The 26,612-nt window shown below is 41.3% G+C and overlaps 1 protein-coding gene across 3 annotated transcripts in view; it reads right to left on the reverse strand.

Moving 5' to 3' along the window:
- Positions 1–26,612, reverse strand: part of KIZ (kizuna centrosomal protein) — a 114,196-nt gene that overhangs the window by 49,744 nt on the left and 37,840 nt on the right. For all 3 annotated transcript variants that reach the window (XR_004345745.1, XM_032604899.1, XM_032604900.1), the window contains 2 exons: positions 20,741–21,386; positions 20,044–20,359 (listed from right to left, as the gene is read on the reverse strand). Coding sequence is in view for 2 of the 3 variants with exons in the window: in XM_032604899.1 (XP_032460790.1) it covers positions 20,044–20,359; positions 20,741–21,386 (962 nt within the window). In the remaining variant the exon portion in view is untranslated. The remainder of the gene's footprint in view (positions 1–20,043; positions 20,360–20,740; positions 21,387–26,612) is intronic.

The following is a 26,612-nucleotide window of genomic DNA, read 5'->3' on the forward strand; positions in this document are numbered from 1 at the left end:
AACAGTTTCATCAGGCCAGCGTAATTTGTTTGCTTTGCTATCAAACTTCCTGACCATCAATCCAAACACGTCAACGTAACCGGCATGAAGAATTAGCACCCTGGGAACAGGAACTGGGAGCAAGGATCCCAAGCCTGACGCCCGGTGGCCAGAACAGCTGTAGGTGCGGCCGAGGCAGGGTCTGGACGTAGGGTTTTGTTGGCCACACAAAACGGTTGTAGAAAGGACAAACATGTACATAGTTAAACAGTATTTTTCTTTTCATGGGCTATCTTAGGAAACCTATGTTTTCGTGGCTACCTCGGCCCCCATTGTGCAACCCCCTGGGTGGTCCCTTCCGGCGGGGGGGCACTCAAAGGGAGCACAAAGCCGGAGGGAGGGGAGGAGGGGGCGGCAGCACAAAGGCCAGCGGCGGGGGCGGGGGTCTGCGGCGGCCGCGGGCCAGGGGTCACGAACAAGACTCCTCTCTTCACCCGGGAAACAAGGGCTCCTTCTCTTCACCTGGAGGCCGTGTGAGGGCGATGACAGCTGGGATTGAGGGCTTGCCGTGCGGGGCACCCGGGCCTGCGAGCATGCTCTTTATTTAAAGCAGCAGAGGCTGCACAAGCAAAACCCCTGCCTTTTCCCCCTCGCTGGCCTCCAAACAGATCTCCTTATTCTGCCCCACTTCAATTCTCAGAACTACTCCCTCTCCCTGACCACCTGATTTTAAGTTCCTTAATGAGGCGCTGGAAGGCCCCCTTTCTGACTGGTGCTCCCCTCCAGCCTTCAAAAGGAAGAACCCGCCTGAACCCAGAACGAGTTCTTAGTAGCCAAGAATCTCTGTGTGTCCCAAACGTAACACCCAGGTTGATAAAAATCCACCCTGCTGGGAGGATGAAGGCTGGAAACATTTGCTCCTTGGGTTTCTGTTAAGTCCCTGACATGTCACCAGAGGGGTGTCATCATTAGGGTGCTGGCTGAGCTCTCCAATCTGAGGTGCATACAACAGATTTATGGAGCCAGTTACCTAAAGTGACCAGGCTTTAAGTCTCTGCTGCCAAAATGAACACACAGGGTGAATGACTTATTATCAGACAGCCTGATGCCTTTCAAAAATTTAATACAATCAGGCCGTGTATTTTGGAAAAGTTTAAAAAATACTATGAACATAGTAAAAAAAATTTTCTTTATTAGACATCATCATTGGTTCTATAATTAAACGCGAGAAGGTGCTTTTGGTAAAGGGGTATCTTCTACCGTCAGGGTAGAACCATCTTTGCTGGGGCTTAATGACTGATGGAGGACCCTAAAACCAAACATCAGACTTTCGCCGTGCTGGTACACGTCTGTCTCCAAACGTGTATGTGCGCGCGCACGTGTGTGTCTGTGTGTGTGTGTGTGTGTGTGTGTGTGTGTGTGCAGGGGTGTGTCTGTAGGAGAGGAGACCAGGAGGCTCAGGCTGGGCCAGCGTGGCACCACCGCCAGAGGGAGACCAGAAGGCACGATGGGTGGTGGATGGGTCGCTGAGGCTCAGGCAACATTCAGACCCTGAAATAAGTTAGTGTTTATGTCGCTTCTCACCTAGAAGGGACATATGAGACTCCTTCAAGGCCAATTAAGTCTGATGAATGGGAGTGGGGTCCAGGGCAGTCACTGACTCAGTGTTCTGGGTCCACCTCAATGATGCCACTGAAATGGCAACAGCAGCACCCAGGGAGGGACCTGCAGGAAAGAGACTGAACACTTGGCTATTAACGCTTGCCCTCTGCTGTAGGAGTCAGCAGAAATCAAACACAGGACTGCAGGAAAAGACGGTGCCCACTTGCTGCCGGGCCCTTCAGAGAGGCAATACTGTATTACCATGAAGAAGCTGAGTCACTTTATTATTCAATGCTCACTCACCCAAGAAGCTGCTTAAGCGATGCCAAAGACAAAAAGAAGAAACAAGAAAGTGGACGATACCAAATCATCATTGTCAATGAACAAATGGATTAACTGTGGAGGAGAGGCAGGCAGGATGCAAGCAGGGAAACAATCCAAGTTAACTGGCCCTCCTGGGTAGACGCTGGGAACCAGGTGAAAAGGCTTCTCTAGTCAGTGTCGGGGTTCAGGGGATGTCAGACAAGCACATCCCTAATTCCAGGTAAGTGCACTTTTCAAAACAGTGGAAACCAATTCCAAGTGTGCTCGTGATTACAGATGTAATAATGCTCCAAACAACCATGGACAGCATATGTCCTTGTAATCTGTATTTCAGCTGATCAGTAAGGACCATCAGTGCCATGATTCAATACCATAAAAAATTCGTTTAGGGATTCGATGGTGCTGGAAAGTAGTGCTTTTCAGTGTTTAAGGTGGCAGAACACCTGGAGTTCACAGAACTTTCTGCAAAACACCAGAGTGTACTAATGTACTTCGTTTCATCACACAAATCTGAAAAACTTTTACAAGCGGACGATGAATATATATATATATATATATATATATATATACACAATATAAAAATCAAACATATATCCATGATAAAAAGCCAATCTGTCAAAGCTAACAAAATCAGCTGCTTCCATATTTTTCATCCTTATTCATTTGGCACTCTCACTCATTTTGTTATCTCCTAGTAGGCAAGCTATAGCAGGTACCAAAGTTTTAGGGAAATGATTTTGAGAAAGTTCTCAAAATTACAAAGATTCATTTTCTACAAACTTGGAAAAGACCACTTTACTCACTTCAGGGTAATGCCAGTGGAATATGTCTGAGCATCACTGCCATGGAGAAAACTAGTCTAGCATTGCTTTAAGCAGCAGATTTAGACACACATTCAGTCCATCAAAATGACAAGCAAATTAAAACAAATTACCCTGACGAGGGAGAGCAGTGAGAAAAAAATGAGAATTAGTTGGAAGCCGTAGAAGATGGGGGTTCAGGACTCCTCCTCACGGCTCTCCTGGAGGTTAAGGTAAATCGCCCAGCAGGGACTGAAAATGGTGAGATCAACAGTAAAAGTATAAGAAAACATATCAAGGGCTCACTTTTTGTTTCCCTTTGGGTTTTCGGTTGTCTTATCTGCTTGGCCTACCTGCACACCCTCCCCGCAAAGCTCCCCTGAAGGGAAGCCTCCCACTCAGGTCTCAAGCTCCAATGTGCCTTAAAATGAATTTGGTTTTTCCAGAAGCCTATCATCAATGGCTCAAAGGCTGTTCTTCAAAGGTGGGAAATATCAGTTAAGGTGATTACGAACAGGGAAGCTGAGCCATGAGGAACCAAAGAGGAGGAATAAAACGGCAACAAAACAGAGAGGAGGGAAGTGTTGATGTTTGCCACCCGATGACCGGAAACAGATCCCAGTTTTGCTCTGAGGACCCCTCCCCATCGTCATCCACCCAACTTGGACAGGGCTCACGGTGAAGTGTGGGCCTGGGTAGAGCCAGTGGGTGCTGCCCTGGCCCCAGGGACTGTGCAGGGCGTGGCCACATGGTGCGGTCAGAGCCGTGGAGGTAGAGGCCCCACTGCTGGGCCCAAGCACACGAACCTCCAAGTTGGGCAGCCCACCTGGAAGGGGGTCCCCAGGTCCACTTCAGGGTGAGCAGAGGGGACTGCAGTGGGTGCGGACCTGTCTGCCCTGAGGACAAACTCTGGAAGTGAGCTCTGAATGGAGCTGAATGGGGACTATCAGGGCAGCAAAAAGCATCTTTCCACTTGGAGTGAGGAGGGGAGTAAGAGGCCACCTTGTCGGCATGCTGGGAGAGCAACAGGAGAGGGAGCTCTGGGGCCGTGCAACAGGCAGCTGCCCCCCTCCCCACTCAAAGATGACAGAGGTTCTTAGCACTGTTACAAATATTACCATATTAAGTTTATAGAACAACCCAAGCCTATCCCTAAAGAGATATTAAAGATTTCAGGTAGGTCAAGGTGGAGTGTGGAAAACACCACTGTCCCACCCCAGACATCTTCAGAGCTGTCCAGCCCTGGACTCAGCGCTTCTCTCCCCAGAGCAGCGATGAACACACAACTACCCAGTTCTGCCTCTGGCATTCCCTTCCTGCTGCAGGCAGATCTCGTTCCCGCTGCTCACACATCCTGGCTTCAGAGAGTCCCCCACAGCTGCTCAGACTAGGGTTTTCCTTTATGATACATTTTCAGCTCTGATTACCTTGTTTCTGGAAGGTATCCCATTTTTAAGGAAAACTTATCACACCCATTTGGATGATTATTTCCTGGGTGAACTCTTGAGTTCTGGGGCCTCACTGGGGACCTCACATGCTGATGTGAAGCACAAGCTATGCTTACATGGCACGATACCCACCATTTCTCAATGAAAAGGACCAACTAAAATAAAACACCCATTTTGTCAGGATTCTGATTCTTCGATGCTAGAAATTCAATCTACCAAACTGCCAAAAGAGTCAGAAGTGGGAGAGACAGAAGCCAAGTTCATTTCTAACTTAAAAAAAAGGTTGGCCATTCCTGTCTCACCTCATGGACATCCCTGAATCCTGACTTCCGGAACCATCACATCAGATCACCACGAACTAATTAATTATCAGATGCCAACATATGCCAGCCACTGTACCCAGTGCTTGTGCCAAAAAAGTGAATCTGATGAAGGTGATAATTGAGAACTGAGAAGCCAAGTTCGATTAGTCAATGGTGATACCGGCCAAAAGGAGATCCAAGATCACAGTCACAATAGGTCATGGCTCTGCCATATTTCCTGCAATTTCACAATATGTCTAGAGCAAGGAGAGATCAAGAGAACATTCCAAACCAAACAATTCCTGATTTGTTTCTTGTGATTGTTTCTAGTTCAAGAAAGGAAATCAGGGGCAGGGCTAGCCTGATACGAGAAATAAAATAAGGCAACAGGTTCATATTCTGGGTAATTGTTCATAAATGTGTATAAAACACAACCACATCCTGAAATAGCATATTCTACGTGTCAGCACATGGTCATCAGTTTGGAAGGCTTTCTAGAAATCACACACAGGAAAACAAGAAAGTATTGTGTACAATCTGAAGGGACAAATTGTTAACAGACTCGAGAGGGCTCGTCACAAGGGAAGAAAGATGACATGCAAGGGGAGAAAGCCGTTCCAGGAACAGATTTAAAAAGTAAAGGGCAAACCAAATTAGAAATGACGTGGCCAAAACTATGCGTTTCATAATGAAAAGTGAAAGCAGCCAAATGAGATCTGGTTTCCTAGGTCTTCAGAAAGGAAGCAGCGGCCAAGCAGAAGTAACTGTGAGGGAGACGGGAGCAGGGGACATGGTGGGGAAGGGAGGGGGAGGCTTGGGTGCTCATGCTGTTTCTTGCCTGGGCGGGGTGACCACGTATTCACCTGTCATAATTAGTCGAGCAGCATATTCAAGATTTGTTCACTTTTCTGCATGCACGCTACCCTTCAGTAATAACACTTATCTTAAAAAGTACCTAAGATAAAGAGTTCAGCTTCTTGTTGGTAATGCAAGCTAATCCTTGCATTAAGACCAAATATATATATATATATAAATATGTCTTTGATAACATTAGAGAGATAAAGTAGGAAAGAACTACAGGATCAAAATCTAGAGAAAAAGGAAATTCAGAGAGATGAGCCTAGCATTTGGGGGCACCTTTTCTTTGAAGGGCATGTGCCAATTTCTGAAAAGGTAGCTAATAAGTGTGAGAGGCTGAGTGGAGCTTTGGATGACCTCAGAGAGCAAGAGAATAAGAACTCAAGTCCAGGTCCGCCAAGGAAGGCGAACCCTAATAAATCAGCCACACTTGGAACTGGAAACTCATAGGGCTACTTCCTACAGATAAGGGTGAAACAGATACAGTCTGGCCCTCAGAGGGACCAAAGCCTGGCTTCAATCCATCTCAATCCTCAGACCTGGATGAAAGTAACCCAGGACTGCTTCTGCCCAAGACTCTGCCAGGAGCAAATGTAAATCCTCTTTAGGTTTCTTCCTGAAACTCATATATTTTATATATATAAAAGTCATTCCAAAAAAGAGCAAAGAAAAAAGGGGACATAATTATTGACACTGTAGAAATTCTAAAATATGAAATATGCCCACAAATTTGAAAACTTAGAAAATGGATCTCTTTCTAGTACACTATAGATTTTCAAAACTGACTCAAAATACATGAAAACCTGAATATGCGTATAAGCATTTAAGAACTGGAATAAGTAATCAAACAAAAATGGAGGAAATTTTCATCAGCAGACCTGTCTTGCTGGTGAAAGCAGCTCTTTTGTAACCTTTGCAAGTGCTTCTCAGCATTCCCCACACTGCCTTCGCTCCAGGTCACCTCTTCTGACTGAGGCCAGCAGCCTGTGATGAGATGGCTGGCAAAGGTGGGACACCAGGCTGAGGCTGGCCAATGGAGAGTTCTTTTAACATCTGTATACACACCAGGTGATAATGGCTGTAATTACTGCCTACTCTGCTGACAATCAGGTCTCAGGATTACTGCCCTCTTGAAAACCTGGTTATGGACTTTAAAAATTTAAACCAAAACAAACATAAGAAAAGTCTCAGATTTTTCAGATCAAAACAGATAAGCTAACAGGAGAGGCACAGGCAAGACTGGAGAATGAAGTGCCAGGTTGAACGTGAAGGGGATGCACTTCGCACCCCACCCCCACCCCGGCACGGGGTTATTTTTTCCAGAAGTGTATTGCACAGCCTTACTTGGAGAACAAAAGCCAGAATATGTGGAGTGGCAAGAAAAAGCTCAGGGGAGCACCTGTACTGAGGGGCAGAGGTCATGTCCAGGAAAAACAAGCAACAGTGAAGAAAAGAAACAACTGAGAACAGATATCTGAAGGTGCCATCACATCAGAAGGAACACTGCATTTATCAGTGTGCTTCCAGCTCCTCTAAAAGTGAACGCTAGGTAAATTCTAAAGAATTTGGTTGTAACCTATTACTCCAGGCAACATGATTTCCACCAGCAAGTCTTTCTCAGATGCAAGAATTTCCTTCCTATATTTAACTTCTGAGAGGGGCTAAATTAAAATCACTGGATGAGATTCAATCTATGTGATCGAATTTTTAGGACCTTGAGAAACCAAGGCTTTCATTTGACTTAACTTAAAAGGCAGTATTACATTTAGCTTTCAGGCATGTTCCACGGGGAGAAAGAACAAAGCAACTCGGCAAGTACTTTGTTCAAGCTGGAAGAAAGGTACATAGCATTTCATCAGCTTATTTGAGGCTGGAAGGCACAAAAATCAATATGCACAGAGCCAAAGGTCAAACTGCCGCTGCTTGGTTTTCTTTTCTTTTTCTAATTAAAGAATCTATTTTGTTTCTTGAGCTTCCTTATTCAACCTTATGAAATATTACCCTTGATGACACTCCAGTTACGTAGGCAGTGGAGAGAATAACTGACAGACAGTTAAGAATGCAGACTCTGGACCCAGACGGCTGAGTTCAAAGCACACTGAGCCACTTTGTGACTCTGAACAACCTCTCTGTTTCTCAGTTTCCGCCTCTATAAGATGACGATGGCGATAGGAATAAATGGGTTATTATAAATAAAGCTCTCACAACAGTATCTGGCACAGAGTTGGCGCTACTGAAGGGAACACCACCACCGTCATGGTTGTGATTTGCATGGCAGAGCGCAGAAATTAGGAGCATGAATTCTGGCATGTGCCCTCCAGGCTGGACGTCACCTGCACCTCCAGCCAGCTGTGTGCCCTAGGAAGGTTATTTAATCTCTCTAAACCCCACTTAAAACACTCTACTTGGCATCTATAGCACAAGCCTGGCCCTCAGTTCTCCTCACTCTTCACCGCAGACTCCTCCCAGACTCCTTTTCTGGTTCCTTCTGATCTTCCTGACCTTGACTGTGGAGTCAGGCCTTGGGCTGCTTTCCTATGTATGCTTACTTCCTAATGGTCCTCTCAGGGCCCATGGCTTTAAAACGCATTTATACTATGATGATTCAGTAGAGTTGCAGGATACAAAGTCAACACACAAAAAATCAGTTGCATTTCTATACAGTGAACAATCTAAAGGGGAAATTAAGAAAATAATCCCATTTATAATAGCATAAAAGAACAAAATAGGGACTTCCCTTGTGGTCCAGCAGTTAAGACTCCATGCTCCCAATGCAGTGGGCCTCTGGTTCGATCCCTGGTCAGGGAACTACATCCTGCATGTCACAACTAAAGATCCCACATGTCACAACTAAGACCCAACGCAGCCAAATAAATAAATAAATCTTTTTAAAAAACTGTTACTCCTGTTACGTTGTTAAAAAAAAAAAAAAAACAAGAACAAAATACTTAAAAATAAACTTAACCAAGGAGGCAAGCTGCACATTGAAAACTACAAAACACTGTTGAAAGAAATTAAACACAAATAAATGGAAAGACAACTTGTGTTCATGGGTTTGAAGACTTAATGCTGTTAAAATGTATATACTACCCAACATGATCTACAGATTCAATGCAATCCCTCAACATCCCAGTGGCATTTTTTTACAGAAAAATAGCAAACGATCCTAAAATTCATTTGGAATCACAAAGGACTCTGAATAGCCAAAATAATATTGAGAAAAAAGAACAAAGCAGGAGGACTCACTTTCTTGTTTTATAACATATTACAAAGCTACAGTAATCAAAACAGCATGGTACTGGCATAAATACAGACATAGACAAATGGAACAGAATAAAGCCATGCACATACAGCCAAATGATCTTCGACAAGAGTGTCACGATGGGGAAAATACACTGTGGGGAAAAGACAACCTCTTCCACAAATGGTGTTGGAAAACTGGATAGCTACATGCAAAAGAACAAAGTTGGACCCTTATATTACACCATACAAAAATCAACTCAAAATGGATTAAAGACTTAAATGTAAGACCTGAAGCTATAGAACTCCTAGAAGAAAACACAGGAGAAAAGCTACCTGATACTGGTCTTAGCAAAGATATCTTGGATATGACACCAAAAGCACAGGCAACAAAAGCAAAAATAGACAAGTGGGACGATATCAAACTGAAAAAATCCTACACAGCAACGGAAGCCAACAACAAAATACAAAGGCAACCTACTGAATGGGAAAAAATATGTGCATATCATTTGTCTGATAAGGGGTCAATATCCAAAATATATAAAGAACTCATACAACTTAACGGCAAAAAACCCAAATGATCTGATTAAAAATGGGCAGAGGATCTGAATAGACATCCTTCCAAAGAAGATATACAGACAGCCAACAAGTACATGAAAAAGTTCTCAACATCACTGATGATCAGGGAAATGCAATAAAAACCACAATGAGATATCATCTTACACGTTAAAACTGCTATCATCAAAAAGAAAAGAAGGGCTTCCCTGGTGGCGCAGTGGTTGAGAGTCCGCCTGCCGATGCAGGGGACATGGGTTCGTGCCCTGGTCCGGGAAGATCCCACATGCCGTGGAGTGGCTGGGCCTGTGAGCCATGGCCACTGAGCCTGCGCGTCTGGAGCCTGTGCTCCGCAACGGGAGAGGCCACAACAGTGAGAGGCCCACATACCGCCAAAAAAAAAAAAAAAAAAAAAAAGAAAAGAAGTAACAAGTGTTGGCAAGGAGAAAAGGGAACCCTTGTGCACTGTTGGTGGGAATGTAAATTGGTGCAGCCACTATGGAAAACAGTATGGAGGTTCCTCAAAAAATTAAAAATAGAACTACCATATGAGCCAGCAGTTCGAGTTCTGGGTATTTATCTGAAGGAAATGAAAACGCTAACTTGAAGAGATATACACACCCCCAGGTTCACTGAAGCATCATTTGCAATAGTCAAGATATGGAAGCAACCTAAGTGTCCAGTGATGGATGAGTGGATAAAGAAATTGTGCTATATATTTATAATGGAATATTATTCAGCCATAAAAAAGAAGGAAATCCTGCAATTTGTGACAACATGGATGGACTTTGAGGGCATTATGCCAAGTGAAATAAATCAGTCAGGGAAAGACAAATGCTGTATGATCTCACTTATATGTAGAATCTAAAAAAAAACTCAATTAATAGATAACAGAAAACAGATTGGTGGTTTGGTGGTTGCCAGAGGTGGGCAAAGGGTGGGAGGAGGCCAAATGGGTGAAGGCTACAGTGTACAAACTTCCAGTTATAAAATAAGTTCTGGGGATGTAACATAGAGCATGGTGACTATAGTTAATAATATTGTAGTATATATTTGAAGGTTGTTAAGAGAGTAAATCCTTAAAATTTTCACAATAAAAAAAAATTTTAACTATGTGTGGTGTTGGATGTTACTAGCCTTACTGTGATGATCATTTTGCAATGTATACCAATATCAAATCATTATGTTGTACACCTGAGACTAATATAAAGTTATATGTCAATTATATCTCAATAAAAAAAATAATATCTTCAAATGAAAGATAACCACCCTCACAAAAGTTAACTTTTCATCAACATGCTGCAACAAGTGGACATCCACATGCAAAAAAAAAAAAAAAAGAATCCAAACACACACATTATACCCTTCACAAAAATTTACTCAAAACGGTTCACAGTTCTAAACATAAAACACAAAACTATAAAACTCCTAAAAGTTAACATAAGAGAAAACCTAAATGACTTTGGATATGGCGATGACTTTTTAGATACAACACCAAAGGCATGGATCCATGAAAGAATTAATTGATAAGCTGGACTTGATTAAAAGGAAAAACTCATACTCTACAAAAGATAACGCCAAGAGAATGAGAAGACAACCCACATACTGGGAGAAAATATTTGCAAAAGACACGTTTGATAAAGGACTGTTATCCAAAATATATAAAGAACTCTTAAAATTCAACAATAAGAAAAATAACAGCTCAACTAAAACTGGGCCAAAGACCTTAAGAGAGATCTCACCAAAGAAGATGTATGTACAGTAAATAAGCATATGTAACGATGTTCCACATCCTATGTCATCAGGGAAATGCAAATTAAAACAACAATGAGGGGAAATCCCTGGCGGTCTGGTGGTTAAGACTCTGTGCTTCCACTGCAGGAGGCATGGGTTCGATCCCTGGTCGGGGAACTAAGATCCCACAAGCCACACAGCACAGCCAGACATACATACATACATACATAAAACAATGAAATACCACTGCACAATGCTAAGAATGGCCCAAATCCAGAACACTGATAACACCAAATGGTGGTGAGGATGTGGAGCGACAAGAACTCCCGTTCATTGCTGGTAAGAATGCAAAACGCTACAGCCACTTTGGTAGACAGTTTGGAAATCTCTTACAAAACTTACAAAAGTAATGGGAATACTAGAAGAAAAAAGAGAGAAAGGAGCAGAAGGAATATCTGAAGAAATAATGGCTGAGAATTTTCCAAACCACAGATCCAGGAGTTCAGAGAACACCAAGCAGGATAAACACCCAAAACAGCACACCTAGGAATATCATAGAAATCCTTAATGTGTATGTATGCAACAACAGAGCATCAAAATACATAAGCAAAAACTGGTAGAACTGCAAGAAGAAAAAGATAAATCCACTCTTACAATTGAATACTTCAACTCACCTATACCAGTAACTGATGCATCTAGCAGGTAAACAGTCAGCAAGGGATACAGCTGAACTGGAGAGCACCATTAATCAACTTGATCTAACTGACATATATAGGACACTTCATCCAACAACAGCAAAATACACATTATTCTCAAGCTCACATGGAACATTTGCCAAGATAAAACACATTCTGGGCCATAAAACACACCTCAACAAAGTTAAAAGAACAAAAGTCATAGAAAGTATCTTCTCAGATCACAATAAGATCAATAACAGAAAGATAACAGGAAATCTAAAAATATTTGGAGATTAAACAACACACTTCTAGATAACACACTGGTCAAGAAGAAGTCTTAAGAGAAATTTTAAAATATTTTGAATTGAATGAAAATGAAAATACAGTTTATCAAAATTTATGAGATGCAGTGAAAACAGTACTTACAGGGAAATTTATAACATTAAATGCATGCTTTAGAAGATCTAAAATAAATAATCAAAGCTTCTACCCTAGGAAATGAGAAAAAGAGCAAGTTAAATCCAAAGCAAGCAGGAGAAATAATAAAATTTAGAGCAGAAACCAATGAAATTGAAAACAAGAGAACAAAAAAGAAAATCAATAAAGCAAAAAGCTGGTTATTTAAAGAAGAAACAAAACAACAAACCAAAATGAATAAACCTCTAGTCAGGTGTATTTGTCTGCTCAGGCTGCCATAACAAAATACCACAAACTGTGTTAAACAACAGGAATTTATTTTTCATAATTCTGGAGGCAGGGAAGTCCAAGGTCAAGGTGCTGACTGATTTGGTCCCTGGTGAGACTTGCAGATTGGCCCCCTTCTGTGTCCTCACATAGCACAGAAGGAAGAGCTCTGGTGTCTCTTCCTCTTCTTACAAGGGCACCACCTCTACAGGATTAGGGCCTCACCCATATGACTTCATTTAACTTTTTATCGCCTCTTCACAGATCTTATCTATAAATATAGTCACTTGGGAACTGGGGCTTCAACATATAAATTTTGGGGACAAAAAACAAATTCAGTCTATAACACCAGGCTAACCAAGAAAAAAAGAGAGAAGACACAGATATTAGAAATAAGAGACTATCATTATTGATCCCATGGAAATTAAAAGGATAATAAAGGAGTAATAAGAATTCTATGCTCACAAATTTCTTAACTTAGATGAAATGGACCAATTTCTTGAAGGATACAATCTACCAAATCTCACACAAACAGATGTAGGTAATATGAGTAGAACCATGTATGTTAAGGAAACTGAATCAATAATAATCTTCCAAAACAAAGCACAAGGTCCAGTTGGGTTCACTGGTGAATTCTACTGAATATTTCAAGAAGAAAATATACTGCCAATTCTCTACAATCTCTTTCAGAGGACAGAAGCAGAGGGAATACTTCCTCATTTTATACAGCTAGCATTACCTTTATACCCAAAACAAAGATATCAGAAGAAAGGAAAACTACAGATCAGTATCTCTCAGGAACATAGATGCAAAAATCCTTAACGAAATATTTGCAAGCTGACTCCATCAATGTATAAAAAAATTATACACCATGACCAAATGAATTTTATCCCAGGCATGGAAGGCTGATTCAACATTTGAAAATTAATGAATGAAATCCATCACAACAGGATAAAGAAGAAAAATCAGATGATCATTATCATTAGGTATAGAAAAAGCATAAGAAAAAGTCAACATTCATTCATGATAAAAAACTCTCAGACCTGGAACAGAGGGGAACTTCCTCAACTTGATAAAGAACATCTACAAAAAACCTACAGCTAACATTATGCTTAATGGGGAAGAACAAGATTCTTTCCCTATAACATCAAAAACAAGGCAAGAATGTCCCTTCTCACCACTACTACTCAACACTGTACCAGAAGTCCTAACTAATACAATAAGACAGAAAAAGGACATACAAGACATCGATTAAAAGAGAAATAAAACTGTCTTTAGTCAAAGATGACATGCTTGTCTATGTGGAAAATGCCAAAGAATCAACCAAAAAACTCCAAAACCTTGAACTAATCAATGATTATAGCAATGTTGCAGGATATAAGGTTAATATACAAAAGTCAATTCCTTTCCTATACAGCAGCAATGAATAATTGGGATTTAAAATTAAAAACAAAATACCATTTACATTAGCACCAAAAACAGAAGTACTTAAGAATAAGTCTAACAATATACGTACAAGAACTGCAAGAAGAAAACTGCAAAACTGATGAAAGAAATCAACATCTAAATAAATGGAGAGATATTCCAATTTCATGCATAGGAATACTCAACACTGTTAAGATGTCAGCACTTCCCAACTTGATCTATGGATTCAATACAATTTCAGTCAAAATTCCAGCAAGTTATTTTTTTTGGGGTGACAGTGACAAATAGATTCTAAAATTTATAGGGAAGGTCAAAAGACTCAGAGCAGCCAATGCAGCACTGAAGAAAAATGAAGTCAGAGACCTGATATTTCACAACTTCAAGATTTACTATAAAGCAGCCATAATCAAGACAGTATGGTATTGGTGAAGAAACAGACAAATAGATAATGGAACAGAATACAGAGCCCAGAAAGAGACGCACACAAATATAGTCAATTGTTCTTTTATGAAGGAGCAAAGACAATTCAATGGAGAAAGGACAGTCTTTTCAACAGATGGTACTGGAACAAAAAGATATCCACATATCCACATGAAAAAAAATAAATCTAGACACTGACCTTATATCTTTCACAAAAATTAACCAAAATGATCACAGATCTAAATGTAAAATGCCAAACTATAATATTTCTAGAAGATAACATAAGAGGAAATCTAGGTGACCTTGGATTTGGTGATGATTTTTAGATACAATAACAAATACACAATGCAAGGACAAAATTGATAAACTGGACTTTATTAAAATGAAAACTTCTGGGGCTCTCAAGATGGCTGGTTGGTGCCTTGAGTAGCTCATACCGGCAGCAGTGGTGGAACTTGCTGCTGGTGCCGGCCACCCCTAGAGTGGCTTAAAAAAAGAAATAAAACAAAAACAAAATCTTCTGTTCTGAAAAAGACACTGTCAAGAAAATGGAAAGACAAGCTGCAGACTAGGAGGAAATATTTGAAAATCACATTATCTCTTTGATAAAGGACCTGTATCTGAAATATACAAAGAACTCTTAAAACTCAACAATAAGGGCTTCCCTGGTGGCGCAGTGGTTAAGAATCCACCTGCCAATGCAGGGGACACGGGTTTGAGTCTTGGTCTGGGAAGATCCCACATGCCATGGAGCAACTAAGCCCGTGTACCACAACTACTGAGCCTGCACTCTAGAGCCTGTGAGCCACAACTACTGAGCCTGAGTGCCACAACTACTGAAGCCCACGTGCCTGGAGCCCGTGCTCTGCAACAAGGGAAGCCACCCAATGAGAAGTCCATGCACCGCAACAAAGAGTAGCCCCTGCTCGCTGCAACTAGAGAAAAGACCGTGTGCAGCAACAAAGACCCAACGCAGCCAAAAATAAAAATAAATAAATAAATTTATTTAAAAAAACCCTCAATAATAAAAATAAGAACCCAATTAAAAAATAGGCAAAAGATGTGAACAGACATCTCACCAAAGAAGATATATGAATGGTAAATAAGTACATGAAAAGATGCTCAACATCATATGTCATCAGGGAATTGCAAATGAAAACAACGAGATATCATCACATACCTATTAGGATGGCTAAAATCAAGAAAACTGACAACACCAAATGCTGACAAGGATGTACAGCAACAAGAACTCTCATTCATTGTTCATGAGAATAAAAATGGTACAGCCTCTGTGGAAGACAATTTGGGGGTTTCTTACAAAGCTAAACATAGTCTACCATACACTCCAGCAATTGCACTCCTCGGTATATCTACCCAAATGAGTTGAAACCCTATGTCTACACAAAAACCTCCACATGGATGTCTACAGCAGCTTTATTCATAATTGCCCAAATGTGGCAGCCACAGAGATGTTCTTCAGTAGGTGAATGGATAAACTGTGGTATATCCAGATAATGGAATATTATTCAGCACTGAAAAGAAATGAGCTATCAGGCCATGAAAAGACAGGACGGAATCTAAGATGCATACTGCTTAGTGAAAGAAGTCGGTCTGAAAAGGCCACATGCTGTCTAACTCCAAGTACATGACATTTGGAAAAGGTAAACTACAGAGACAATAAAAAAATCAGTGTTTACCAGAGGTTTGGGTGATGAGGAGGAAAGAGAGATGAGTAGATGGAGCAAAGGGAATTTTTAGACAGTAAAACTACTTTGGATGACATTGCAAAGGTGGATCTATGACATTACACATTTGTAAACAGAGCAAAACAAAAAACTCTCAATACATTGCTTCATTCACTAGAGAAAGAACCAGAGAAATAATGTTTGCGTGAGAAACAGCTTGTTGGTTAATACAGAGGTGCACACCCACTTTTCTAGGTCCCTACCTGTCTACCCCCTTCCATCCCTGCTCACCTGCATGGGGCCCTGTGTGAAAAGGCACCTGCTCAGATGGTGAGGGTACAGGGAAGGGAAAGCACAGGTTATTCTGGCTGCTGGGCTGCTCACTCCGACCCCCTGTCATCACGTGCTCCCACACTGGACCCTGAACACATCTGATTCAGCCTGTTATGTGTAGCGACTTCTACTCATACAATCCTTGCAAAGTTATAATCCTTGATTCCAGTTCAACTGTATTAATTTCCTATTGCTACATAACAAATTACCACAAATTTAGCATGTAGCACAAATTTATCTCACAGTTCCCAGGGGTCTGAGGTCTGGGTATGGGTTAGTGGGGTCTCCACTCAGTGTCACGAGGCTAAAATCAAGGTGTCGGCTGGGATGCAATCTCATCTAAGACTCAGGGTCCTCTTCCGGGTTCACTGGTATCTGGCAGAGTTCAGTTCCTTATGACGGAAGGACTGAGGCCCTCAGCTCCCAGATGCTGCACACCACTTCTTGCCACGTGGCCTCCACAAGATGGCAGGTAAACAGGAGAATAGCTCAGCTGCTTTGAATCTCTGAGCCCGTTCTTTTTAAAGCCTGATCCACTTACATCAGGTCCAATCTGGATAAGTCCTTTTGATTATCTGCAAAATTCTTCATCTCTGTCATATGACATCCTAATCACGGCAGGCAGCTCCATCACCCTCACTGTCCTGCCCACACTCAAGGCGAGGGGATCATACAGGTGTACACCAGGGGCAGGAATTTCGGGGGCCATCTCAGAATTCTGGCTACCTCATGGGTAAGTCATCCTGATGAAACTAACATCAGATTAATTCTCCCAAATCAAGTGCTTCACCATACTACCCCCTTCTCTCAAAATAGCCTTCAACAATTCTGCAAAACATAGAGATAACTCTAAATACGTTAACTGGATACTCAAGGCCTTTCTCAACCATGTCCCAGGAGACATTTCAAACCTCCACTCTGACAACCCCTCATGGATAAGCCTTCAGCCACACCCTCTGCCTGCCCCCTTCCCCCTTGTGTTCTCTGTACCTGCATTCCTAGTTGCACTCTTCCTTCAGACCTAATCCACCCCTTTCCCTTCTCCTCCTTATTCAAACCTGTACATCCTTTAAGATGCTGCATCAACACCTGTATAAAACCTTTCCTGACCCTTTGGACTCACATCAAGCTTATCTTTATTTGAATTTGTCCTAAAGTACAGTGGTGGGTTACAAAAAATGATGATAAACTTCTCATCCCTGGATACACATCCTTTGCAACGCAGCTCTGCCACTCACCTCATCAAGAGATGGGCTGTCTTTATCTACCTTCTGACACTGTGCTGGGCCCTGTGAATGTTTTTAGCCAATGGGACATTAGCAAACATGATGCAAGCAGACACTTAAGAAGCATCTGTGCACTGGCCTTGCCCTCTTGCTGTCTTGGGAACTCTGCTACCTCTACCAGGTGACTGAGGCTGGACTAATCTCCCAGATGAGGGACAAGTGGCTAAGTTATCCCTGTGGCCCCAACTGACACTGGGCCAACCACCTGTCACATGACAAATAATAAATGTCTCGTGTTTTAAGTCATGGGGCTTTGTACCGACATTTGTAGCAAACTACTCACTCCTTAAGAAAATAAAAGATTCAAGGGCCTCCTTTTCAACATTTCTTTTGTGCAGCTTCATTGTAGTAAGTGTTCTTCTGAGAAGAGTTAATTGCAGCTTGCAATGGAGGGTCAGCTCACGTACATGAATCACATGCTCAACATCTGGAGGTAGCCATGGGAGCACGCCATGAAGCTTCTCAAAGTCACTTGGCTTTTAAAGGTGGAAGCAACCCCAGTGTCCATCAACAGATGAGTGGATAAACAAAATGTGGTTTATCCATACATTGGACTATGATTCAGCCATAAGAATAAATGAAGTTCTGAAACATGCCACAACATGGACGCACTGGGGAACCAAAATATTCGTGTGACTTGCCTTCTCATGAGACTCGTTTTATTGTGTCCTGGAACCAGACTGCAGTATCTCCCAGGTGTGTGTGAAGTCATCATCATCACTCTCATCAAATCAGAGGTTCCAGTTTCCTGTTCAAATCCTTCTGTGTGTCTTCCTTTGTCCCACCTCTTCACCTCTGTTAACTAAAATCCCTTCTAGTAATTTCTCTCCAGGCCCTCAACAGATCCTAAAGTAAACTGAGAACCTCTGAGGTCAGAGCGGTACTCTGTAAGTATGAAGTCACAGGCTCAGGTTAATAATCAACCCTCTGAGCAAAGAAGAAGAGCAAATGCTAGAGAGGAAAGAAAAGAATGCAGGCCCCTCAAGAGCAGTGGGGAGTCGGCAAGCTAGCCAGCACCATTTAAAACCAGCATCGATCTATGCCTGGGGAGGACTTTCACCACAGAAAATCAACAGACTCAAATTTGGTAACACGGACACAGAAAACCACCACTGCTGACTGACCTTTCATTCTGGGGGCATTCTATTAAAACAAACTTTCAAAAATTCCCCAAATGCCCCTATTTTCCAACAACTTATGGAAAACTATATCCCAACACTTCAAGGAGCTTTGTTTTAGGGTCACAGGAAACAGTCATTCACATAGGAGAATAGGAGATAGAAGGTTCTTAATTCTATACACTCAACTTTTTTCATCTCAGAAAAGGACTGAGTCCTGGGTAAGGACACTAGGCCTCCAGTTAGCCTACCAAAATACTAACTTGTCCAATGAACTATAAAAAGAAGCCTGCAAATACAAACCTAAAATAGAAACATTCTCTTTTTAGTAATAAAGTTTCTAATGATGTATTAATAGTATGTAATACCCGTATTTCCTCGATGAGAGAGAAGTATTATTACTAGAAAAACCCATCTGGCTTGCCTTGCAATAAAGCCAGTCTCCCAAGGACAAGAACCATGTTGGTTCTTCCATCCACAGCGCAAATACTTTGTATTTGGATGCTCTTAATAAGTATGTCTTGAACATCAGTTTGGAGGCAATCAGACTATAAATTAAACTTTTCACCGTAAGTAGGTAATGAGTGGTAAGAGGCAATATATTAAAAGGTTCAGTGGTGCTTTAAAGAGAACGTGAACCTATGCATACAAGAACACCCGCCTGGCTTTTCACTGCTGCTGGGACTGTTGGAAAGAGAGAGACAGATGATATCATAGTGTAACAACATTCTGGGGGTGGGGTGGGTCGGCGAGGCTGTGTGGAGGGTCTGCCCCCATGGCCTATGTGCCACTCCTATGCCCCTGGCTTTGGTATCCTCATTTTAAACAGCGAGCTCTACCTCGGATTGTGTACTTAAGTTCCTTGTATCCCTAAGAGATTTGATGCTATTTGTGCTACTTTTATTGCAGAATTGGTTCTCAACAGTTTCCATGTTTTCTACAATTCCACTATCTCCGATCAACAGTAAAAAAATCATATATGAGCTTTTATGACTTGGATATTGTAAGTGTTCAAAACATATAACACCGATGTTCCTATTTACCCTTAAAGACTCCAATGTCCTCACTTTTACATTCAGAAAATGAAAGCTGCCTTAGATATATAATTACAAAAACTTATTAATGCGTATTTAATTGTATGACGAAAATGACACTCTGGCAAGGGATAGAAGGATTAAGCAAATTAATTAGATATAAAGTTCTTAGTCTCAAAAGCTGAATTCCTAGGAAATTTAAGTGTTTGTCACCTGTGTTACTACAACTCCAAAATGACTGATTTTCCAAAAGGATTGTGGGTAGGGGGTGGGGGGAATGACTTATGAATTAACCAGGGATTCTTTAGATATAATTATAAACTGCCAATCACCATGATTTCAATGATATTCAGGCTTTTAAAGCTATTTCATAAAAAAAAAAGAAGAAAAGAAATTAGTCCTTATCTAAAAGACTATTTATGAGACTTAAGGAACTTATACATTCATGGCTGAGTGTTCAATAATATACTCCCAGTGGAATGGTCTCTAAAAATGTCTATAACTAAAAAGAGAACAATGAAAAAAATTGAATGGCTTACTCTCTTGTTGGCGAGTTAGTGGAGGATTCCTTTTTTGAATCTGGAGAGCTTAGGGTTTGCAAAATACAATTATGTTTTTCAGTGGATGGGGCATCTCTTTCTTGCTTGGAGTGAATTAAATTTAAGGCCTCTATTCCGTCTTCTTCCTCCACCGTGTCACCTGGATTTGGCTGTGGTTCTGGACTCCTTAAAATCAGATCCTCTTCACTTACAGAAACTGTGAGGTCACTGCTGCTGCTCTCACTCTCCTCCTCCTGCTCTTCCCACATTTTTCTGCAGGGCTCCTGTGCCTCTGGGTCCCGGCGAGGAGGACGATCTGTAACGGGGACATGAACAGATTACTGATCACTGACTTCAGGCGGCAGCAGGGGTGAGACGTCCTACCTCCCAGAGCAGAGCTGGCTCATCTGTTAAGAGACGTGTATAAACAATCCACAGCGAACTACAGTATTTTAAGACCCATGAAAAATATTTTTAAAATATCACAGTGGGTTTAAAAATCAGAGAATTTGCTCGCAAAAATATTTCCATGTACCTAGTTAAGAACTCATTAGAATGGAATTTGTTGGCAAAGTCACTATTTTGTTTTTTGACAGATACAATTAGACAGTATTTTGTATTCTTACATAAGACCATCACCACCCAAAAAACTAAATACCAACAAAAACCAGCAAACCATTTCAGCCTCTCCCCCCACCTGAGGAAGCTTCCCAGGCAGGATGCTTCTCTTGAGAACACTCGATTTCAGATGCACCGTATTCTGAGCCTGACGGCAGAGAGACTGGCGGCCTGGCTCTTTCTTCCTCGACTTCAATATGCTCCCGTGTCAGTATTTCTCCCTCTGATCCCTCTGATCTGCTGGAACTGTCACACTTTAAATCAGTGGTTCTGTTCTCTGGACTTAATCTCTCCTGTAATGGGGAATGGAGTTCGGCAGACTTTCTGCCTTCAGATAAATTACTCTTGCCCTGACGTGCGTTGCTTCCTATCTGCAAGCAATGAGTTTGTTCCTCCTCAGACAACGCGCTGGCTGTGACTGGCGTTTTCTCACCCATCTGAAGAGATGTCTTTCCATCTATTCTGTCAGACTTATTTAAGCACTGTGTGTCACTATGAATTTGTACTACATAGCTGTCTGTCACATTACTGCTCTGGGCTGTCTGTTGGTGTGAATGTGGGTCAGGAATTGAAAAGTTCTTTGTGGGTTGGGGAGATTTCTGCTCTGTACTGAAATCTCCAACGCCTGAGACGGCTGACACTTGGCGGCCCATAAAGATTGTTGCTGGTTGATACAATCCTCTTGACGCGGCGGTCCCTGAGTTAATTTCTGCCGGCATTACAACCTGCACCACCAAAAGACATGAAAGTTAAACAGGTTGTGTATGAACAATGAGGTTATTTAGGTTGTTTTCAGAAATGAAATTAGGTCAGGAAGCAGGACCAATGAAAGCAACACCTACCATGTTCTATAAAACTCATGGCTTCCTACAAAATGAATGACCAAAAAACAGTACAGTCCACACTATTTAATTGTAATAACAATATTGGTTCACAAAGCAAATACGGTCAGGGAACTATGGAATCTATATTTTTCAAAAAGAGATACATACATTGCATTGTACAGCTATGTGAATGTATTTAATGCCACTGAACTGTACACTCAAACATGGGTTAAAATGGTAAATTTTCTGTTACGTATATTTTACCACAATTAAAAAAATAAACTTTGAGTTCTAACCACTTTCCACAGAGAAGTGGATTTGATGAAGCTAGAGAGGTACTTGAACAAAAAACCGGGGGCATATAAAGGACTATTGGGGGTTTCAAAACTCTATTTCTAGTAGTGTGGGTAATATTAAAAAACTTCCAATAATCACATATTCAAGACTGCATTAAAATATAATGCATATGTGCAAAATAATCTAATTTCCTGTCAAACTGAAAATAATAGCAGTTTTTTTCTGAACAACTTCAAGTAATTTTAAAGACATTTAAAGCAATTTAAATTCACTGGCATGTCTATGGGCAGTATGAGCACTGTCTCTTCCTTAAAAAGAGAGAGAGGAGGGGACGAGGGTGGGATGGGAAAGAGAAACAGAAGCAACTGGTTCAGTGGCTTGATCAAGGACACACAATGGGAAGCAGAACTGGAAGTAACAATCATAAAGCCTTGAAGAAGTTAAGTGTTTTTCTTCCAAAGGGACCAAAGCACCTCCACATACATAATAGCATTTAGTCCACAGAGCACTATAGGTTGATGGGGAGATGCATCTGCACCCCTCCTCTGCAGATGGAAAAACTGAGGCCAAAATTTTCAGAGAAAATGTCATTCACATAGCTGAAACAGAATCTAGGTCTTACTTCCCTTCAAACATACTGTCTCTTCTATTTCTAAAGATAAAACAAACAACTCTGAAGCAAAAACAAATGAAAAGGGATGTCAGAGAAATGGCGGAATAAGGACCTCTCAAAATTCTCTGCTCTGTAAAAGAAACAATAACAGTGGAAAACATCTTCAGAATAACTTTTCAGAACTCTGGAAATTAACCAAAGGCTTGCAGCAATCTGAGGAACATTTATTCAAGAAGAGTAACTGAATCTTGGTAGGAACAGCAGTACTTCACGGTGTTTTAACTTGCCCTATTCGCATTTCCCCCTCCTCCAGTCTGCGGTAACCTTGAAAATCAGCAGCCTGTAATCACAGCCTGTAAACCAGCACCCTTATAGACACTGAAAGGAGTAGAAAAGGACTGGAACTCTTTCAAAGCCCCATTCCCAGAGAACTGACATTATTTGACCTGTCTAGTAGCTCCCTGGAAGACCACCCTCACAAGACTGTCTTTATTTGACCTGACTTGGAGCTGACTTTCCCTGGGGGTTATTTGTCAAAAATAAGCAGAGGCAAATGTTTAACATCAAGGCTGCCTAAGGCAGTGGATAACAGTTGGGCAAACAACAGGCTAACTAAAATAACTTAAAAGGAAAAGTTGGTGAATGAGCTGTCCACAGGGGCTTTGAAAAGCTCCAGCATATTCCTGGAAACCTAGACTGTGGGCATGCTCACTAAAAGTCCTGAGGGGGCGTTGGTTCTGGAAGGAGAGAGATTTGCGGCCTGGGCATGCGCAGTGCAGTTTGCTGCCCGGGCTGTCCGGCTCCGGCCGTGGCGGTTCCACACCAGCACGACTTCGGTGCCGGACCCAGTTTCCCGCCACCTGACCATGCTTCTGGGAGACGCCCCACCTCACTGTCACTCGAAGTTTTGTGGGGGTCAGGCATCCAAGAGGATTGAGGTGTGCTTGATACGTGGCGTGTGCGAGACTCCTGAGGACGACTCCAGAACCATGGGCCTCCGGCATCCAGGTCATTGAGATTCCACATATAAGTGACATCATATGATATCTGTCTTTGTCTGACTTACTTAATGAACTTTTAATGAACAGCATCCATGTGGCTGACAGGGTCTCGGTGCTCAGGCCGGGTGTCAAGCCTGAGCCTCTGAGGTGGGAGAGCCAAGTTTAGGACACTGGACCACCAGAGACCTCCCAGCCCCATGTAATATCAATCGGTGAGATCTCTCCCAGAGATCTCCATCTCAACGCTAAGACCCAGCTCCACTTAACTACCAGCAAGCTCCAGTGCTGGATACCCCATGCCAAACAATTAGCAAGACAGGAACATAACCCCACCCATTAGCAGAGAGGCCACCTAAAATCATAATAAGTTCACAGATCCTCCGAAACACACAACCAGATGCGGTCCTGACCACCAGAAAGATAAGAATCAGCCTCATCCACCAGAACACAGGCACAAGTCTCTTCCACCAGGAAGCCTACACAACCTACTGAACCAACCTTAGCCACTGGGGGCAGACACCAAAAACAACAGGAACTATGGACCCGCAGCCTGAGAAAAGGAAACCCCAAACACAGTAAGTTAAGCAAAATAAGAAGACAGAGAAGTATACAGCAGATGAAGGAGTAAGGTAAAAACCCCACCAGACCAAACAAATGAAGAGGAAACAGGCAGTCTACCTGAAAAATGATTCAGAGTGAAGATAGTAAAGATGATCCAAACTCTTGGAAATACAATGGAGAAAATACAAGAAACGTTTAACAAGGACACAGAAGAACGAAAGAGCAAACAATGATGAACACCACAATAAATGAAACTAAAAATTCTCTATAAGGAATCAACAACAGAATAACTGAGGCAGAAGAACGGATAAGTGACCTGGAAGATAAAGTAGTGGAAATAACTACCACAGAGCAGAATAAAGAAAAAAGAATGAAAAGAATTGAGGACAGTCTCAGAGACCTCTGGGACAACATTACATGCACCAACATTCAACTTATAGGGGTCCCAGAAGAAGAAGAGAAAAAGAAAGGGAATGAGAAAACATTTGAAGAGATTATGGTTGAAAACTTCCCTAATATGGGAAAGAAAATAGTCAATCAAGTACAGGAAGCAGAGAGTCCCATACAGGATAAATCCAAGGAGAAACATGCCAAGCCACATATTAATCAAACAATCAAAAATTAAATACAAAGAAAAAATATTAAAAGCAGCAAGGGAAAAACAACAAATGACACACAAGGGAATCCCCATAAGGTTAACAGCTGATCTTTCAGCAGAAACTCTGCAAACCAGAAGGGACTGGCAGGACATATTTGAAGTGATGAAAGACAAAAACCTACAACCAAGATTACTCTACACAGCAAGGATCTCATACAGATTTGATGGAGAAATTAAAAGCTGTACAGACAAGCAAATGTCCAGAATTCAGCACCGCCAAACCAGCTTTACAACAAATGCTAAAGGAACTTCTCTAGGCAGGAAACACAAGAGAAGGAAAAGACCTACAATAACAAACCCAAAACAATTAAGAAAATGGTAACAGGAACATACATATCAATAGTTACCTTAAATGTAAATGGATTAAATGCTTCAACCAAAAGACAGACTGGCTGAATGGATACAGAAACAAGACCCATATATATATGCTGTCTGCAAGAGACCCACTTCAGACCTAGGGCACATACAGACTGAAAGTGAGGGGATGGAAAAAGATATCATATGCAAATAGAAATCAAAAGAAGTCTGCAGTAGCAATTCTCATATCAGACAAAATAGACTTTAAAACAAAGACTATTACAAGAGACAAAGAAGGACAGTACATAATGATTAAGGGATGGATCCAAGAAGAAGATATAACAATTGTAAATATTTATGCACCCAACACAGGAGCACCTCAATACATAAGGTAAATGCTAACAGCCATAAAAGGGGATATCGACAGTAACGCAGTAATAGTAGGGGACTTTAACACCCCACTTTCACCAATGGACAGATCTTCCAAAATGAAAATAAGTAAGGAAACATAAGTTTTAAATGACACATTAAACAAGATGGACTTAACTGATATAGGACATTCCATCCCAAAACAACAGAATATACTTTGTTTTGAAGTGCTCATGGAACATCTGAAGGATACATCATATCTTGGGTCACAAATCAAGCCTTGGTAAATTTAAGAAAATAGAAATTGTATCAAGTATCTTTTCCGACCACAATGCTATGACTAGATATCAATTAAAGGAAAAAAACTGTGAAAAAAAGCAAACACATGGAGGCTAAACAATATACTACTAAATAACCAAGAGATCACTGAAGAAATCAAAGAGGAAATCAAAAAATACCTAGAAACAAATGACAATGAAAACATGATGACCCAAAACCTATGGGATGCAGCAAAAGCAGTTCTAAGAGGGAAGTTTACAGCAATACAATCCTACCTCAAGAAACAAGAAACATCTCAAATAAACAACCTAACCTTACACCTAAAGCAGTTAGAGAGAGAAGAGCAAAAAACACCCCAAAGTTAGCAGAAGGAAAAAAATCATAAAGATCAGATCAGAAATAAAAGGAAATGAAGGAAACAAGAGCAAGGATCAACAAAGCTAAAAGCTGGTTCTCTGAGAAGATAAACACAATTGATAAACCATTAGCCAGACTCATCAAGAAAAAAAGGGAGAAGACTCAAATCAACAGAAATGAAAAAGGAGAACTGACACTGCAAAAATACAAAAGATCATTGGAGATTACTATAAGCAACTATATGCCAATAAAATGGACAACCTGGAAGAAATGAACAAACTCTTAGAAAAGCACAACCTTCCGAGACTGAACCAGGAAGAAATAGAAAATATTAACAGACCAATCACAAGCACTGAAATTTAAACTGTGATTAAAAATCTTCCAACAAACAGAACCCCAGGACCAGATGGCTTCACAGGCAAATTCTATCAAACATTTAGAGAAGAACTAACACCTATCCTTCTCAAACTCTTCCAAAATATAGAAGAGGTAGGAACACTCCCAAACTCATTCTATGAGGCCACCATCTCCCTGATACCAAAACCAGACGAATATGTCACAAAAAAGGAAAACTACAGGCCAATATCACTGATGAACATAGATGCAAAAATCCTCAACAAAACACTAGCAAACAGAATCCAACAGCACATTAAAAGGATCATACACCATGATCAAGTGGGGTTTATCCCAGGAAC

Source organism: Phocoena sinus, chromosome 15 (genome assembly GCF_008692025.1).
Source record: "Phocoena sinus isolate mPhoSin1 chromosome 15, mPhoSin1.pri, whole genome shotgun sequence".
Lineage (NCBI taxonomy): Eukaryota > Metazoa > Chordata > Mammalia > Artiodactyla > Phocoenidae > Phocoena > Phocoena sinus.